The 4,312-nt window shown below is 51.5% G+C and overlaps 1 protein-coding gene across 1 annotated transcript in view; it reads right to left on the bottom strand.

The window, feature by feature from the left end:
- Positions 1–4,312, bottom strand: part of DNAH10 (dynein axonemal heavy chain 10) — a 150,035-nt gene that overhangs the window by 98,709 nt on the left and 47,014 nt on the right. Inside the window, exons 24-25 of the mRNA XM_045296728.1 lie at positions 2,017–2,195; positions 917–1,128 (exon numbers count right to left, since the gene is read on the bottom strand). Coding sequence (XP_045152663.1) covers positions 917–1,128; positions 2,017–2,195 — 391 coding nt within the window. The remainder of the gene's footprint in view (positions 1–916; positions 1,129–2,016; positions 2,196–4,312) is intronic.

The following is a 4,312-nucleotide window of genomic DNA, read 5'->3' as shown; positions in this document are numbered from 1 at the left end:
GGGGGGAGCATTAAAGAACTAGAGGAAAGTTGTATGTTGAGGCAGCGCTTTTTATAATTGAGAAATTTCCTATTTCATATTTGAGTTTTATTTCTGATCCTAACCCCTTTGCTCCAGGCTTTCTGCTTGTTTGTTTGTGTTGCTGTGACTACACACAGCAGAGACCAGCGCATAGCTCAGGTCCATGCACAGAGTAACCCCATCCGAGGGTTACACACATTCTCACCCTCCCTTGGTGAGTCGCTATCCCTCAGAGCATAAGCCCCCTGCCCCCTAGGGATCCTCTCTAATCTCCTCCCCTTGCTGCGGTCCCTTTGATCTTATAGAAACCCAACCCAAACACCTTGTCAGCGGTCTGTGCTGACTCACAACAACCCTATAGGACAGGGTGGAACAACCCCGTGTGTTTCTGAGACTGCAACTCTATGGGAGTAGAGAGCCCTGTCTTTCTCCCTCCATGTCACCAGGGCCCCTCCTTCACCCCATACGGGTAGCTCTTCAAAGAGCATAATGCTCAAGGCACACCTTTTTTTTTTAACTACTAATCTAAGCTATTGTTTGGTTTAAAGAAGCCCCCAGGGAACATTTTTGATTGAAGAGTGATCTCAGGATAATGGTTTCAGGGGTCTAGTTATTATTTTTTTTTAGTCATCAAATTTCGCAACTGCAAAAGCTACTATAAACCTGGCAGGGTTTTCTTGTCTTACAAGAAAATAATTGTATAGGAGTTTTTTGCCCAGAAATACTACTGTGGAATGATTTGCCTTTTCAGCCCTGCACTGCTGCCGACACCTTGTTCTCCTCGCCAGGTCTGAGCAGTTGGTGAGCAGAGGGCACCCTGAGAGCGAGAAGCTACACACACACACACACACACACACACACACACACACACACACACACACGATGCAGAGCCCACCTTTCTCGCAGTGCTTCATGCTTCAGGTCCAGAAGTAAAGGAATCGAGTCTTTGAAAGCCTTCATTTTTGCTTCCAAGTAGTAGGCCACGGAGAGGCTGCGGACCTGCCTGGGGAACTTCCTGAGATTCTTGAGAAAAGAATCAACCCCTTCCTGGAGAAACTGAATGTTGAGGTTGATCCACAGGGTCTGAGACCACTCTTCTTTAGCCACCTGGAAAGACACCGGAAGCAGCTCTGTCAATAAGGCCCTCCTGGAGAAGTGGAGAGGACGTGGCAGGGAAGGCAAGTTCTTACCTCTTGGTCATGCTCAGCTTTTGGGGGGTGGTCATTGCCTGGAGACCCACCGCTCTGTTACGTTTTATGTGCCCACGCAGCAAAGCTATAGGTCCCAGGGTTTGGGCCAAACACCAGTTTAATTGCTGTTCCATGATGTAGTATAAACTGAGGTAGTTTATTGTGCCAACCTGGCTGATAGACACATGTGGGGTTAATTGAAGGGCGGAGCAATAAAGGGCTCGGTGAACCTCGCCTTTCTAGTTCTCGGGTCTCTTGCTTTGTGATGGTCGGACCAGGCTGCAGCTGCCTTAGCCAGTTCCCTGCTTCAGCTGGCAAGGCTCACTTCCTACATCCCCAAGGAGAAGCCACATGGACCTACCCTGATGCAGCCCTGGGTGGTGGAGCAGCCGTGTGGAGACCCCTGCCAGCGCTGAGATGTTTACACGTTCACTGATTCGGCATCATTGAGTGTGTTTTGTGAGATGGAGGAGGACTTTGTGGATTGGTGTTGGATATATGGGTTAATGTTGGACTTGAGGGCTTGGGCAGCACTGGGTTGGGATGTTTACTTGATGTGCACTTAACCTTTATATAAAACTCTCTCATACATGAATTTCTGTGGATTTGTTTCTCTAAAGTACCCAGACGAACACATAAACGTAATATAATGTAATTCCCTTCCACAATGCAATTGGTCAAACTGTTGCAATGGGAACTTCCTCCAGATTACAAACAGAACTCACACTCTTTCTTCCAACCACCAGTTCAGCCGCCCCCTGAACCAGGGCCCTGCTGCCCAGGTGACAGGCGGACTCGTGCTTACCTTGAGCTCCCCATAGAGCTCATAGATCATCTTCAGCCCACTCATCTCCTTCTGCACCTGGAGCAGCTCAGGATACATCGTAATGGGGAGGTCGAAGAGTTTCTCGGCATTGGCCAGCTCCTGCCGGTTCTTCTCGTGCTTGGTCAGCTCTTTGCCAAAACTGCCTAACAGCTCCATGCCTAGTGAGCACACAGGTGCGGGTGTGAGAGGTGTTAAATGGAAGACGGAACCAAGCATCCGAGGTGTGAGTTATCATGTGCATCCAGCCACCTGGGAGGGCCAATTTAGAATCGCCAGATGTTGTCCCCTCTTCAGCCTGACTCCAACCCAGGGCCCGGTGGCAGGGCCCCATTCCTCCACTAGAGAGCTGGGTCGACATAGCCATCTCCCTCCAAGTGGGTCTCAGCCTCCACTGCGCACCAGAATCACTGGGAGCTCGCCCAGACCGCCCTCCAGCCCAATGGCGTGGCACTCTGGGGGTGGGCCCCCGGCAGCACTGGTTTTCAGAGCTCGCAAGGGGAATCCAGGTTGCAGAGAAAGTTGAGGAGCACTGCTTTATCCTTCCACCCTCCTTGCTCACAGGGGCTAGGCTGCCCCGGCATCCTCAGCCCTGTGCAGCCCCTGCATGGTGGCCTGGCGCCACTGCATCCTGCCCGTCGGTTTCCTTCCGGCCCCTGCGGCTACACATCCTAGAGCGTTCTCCTTCTGGACACACGGCCTGCTCCAATATCCCCTCTGGCTGGCTGACAGCCGGCTTGCGCCCTTAATCTTCAGAGTCCTACAAACGCTTGGCAGCTGCCATTCTTAAGCGCCAGCCAAAACATGTTATCTGTACTGGGCGCCAAGGATGTGCCAGTGGAGTTAGCAGAGAAGGGAAAAGTGGAGACCAGCTGTCACACTGGTGGGTGCCACTGCTTACTGCAAACCTGCCAAGGAGTGCTCAGGAAGATGCTGAACCATCTCATGTGACCCTCGTTGTTAATAAATGGGCCCATGTTACAGAGGTGGTAGGGCTTGAAGGTGAGGGGGGTGGGGTGGGGATAAAGAGGAAGTGGTCAAGGATGTAAGTGGCCTGGTGAGGGGATGTTGAAGGAGGAGAGGTGGCCCGGAAGAAGGGGGACACTGTCAGCCAAACTGCCTCAACTACAGTAGGCACCTCCAGGTTCCCTGCCCCACAGCACCTTCCTCCACCTCTCCACCCAGCAGAGGGAGGCAGCCAAGCTTAACCGCGCCTCCCTCACCGTGTCTTGTGCTGTTTGTGCTCTGGCTGCCCTGGGTCAATCAAGTCTGTGGGAAGCAGAAAGATTTCTCCCAAGTTGTCTCTCCCAAATATATGCCAAACCCAAGACGCTGCTTGTTACACTTGGTAAATGACTGTACACTAGAAGGTCAGCGAAAGTAGGTCAGAGGTTATTCTCCTTAAGGGTATCAGCCATCTACAGCAACCAGACTGTACAGTCTGGCTCACCCTAAGTAGGGCCCACTCTCTTCTGATATTGTTCCCTTCAAGGAGCGCCCAAAGGCAGGCCAGGGACCACTGAAGGATGACTAAGGCTAGGCTACTATATTGAGTCTAAGGTCCACCCATCTTGGCCCATATGTACCCCTATTCCATCCCTTTACTATTGCATGTACACCCCTAGGTCATCCCCCTCCTACTGCTTGTATTGCCTATGTTACAACCCTTTCCTATGACGTAGGTTGTTAGCTGTAATCAGGGGGCTTGCATGCCCCCAAAGATATATAGCTTTGGTAGAAATAAAACCTCAGGAGAGCTTTCTCCTGCCCTCTCATCTCCCACCTCCACGTGTACCACAAGAGGAGCTGAGGTGAGCATGCTACCGTGAAATGTGTCTGACTTCTTCATTTTACTCTCCCTCTCCCATCTCTCCCATTTCCCTATGACTTTACTATGATGTTTATGTATCTTAACCGTACAATTGCGCCTACCGAACCCGTGATTAGTTGTGGGGGGCTGGCTACCCCCACACAAGTCTCACGGTGCCATTTTCCCAGCAGTGAGTGCTCACGTGGTGATCCTGTGTCCCATTCTGGTTGTTGTTGTGTCATGTCCAACATCGCACGCTCCCCCGGCAACAGTGTAGTGGTCATGTGTGTGACCTGCTTGGTTGCCCAGTCAACTGTCTGGCGTGGTCTAGAGCCAACGCCTCAGCGTCTCTGAAGCCTGCCTGGGATCCACGGTCAACAAACTGGGTTAGTCTAGATGTTTGTACAGGCTAAATTCTTTTTTTAAAAAAGAATTCTTGAACATCCCCTTACAGAAGGGTCTCGGGGA

This window comes from Echinops telfairi, unplaced genomic scaffold (assembly GCF_000313985.2).
Source record: "Echinops telfairi isolate 266 unplaced genomic scaffold, ASM31398v2 ScPeMD7_7412;HRSCAF=8450, whole genome shotgun sequence".
Lineage (NCBI taxonomy): Eukaryota > Metazoa > Chordata > Mammalia > Afrosoricida > Tenrecidae > Echinops > Echinops telfairi.
The sequence above is the reverse complement of the archived record's forward strand: the minus strand, read 5'-3'. Positions and strand labels throughout refer to the sequence as shown.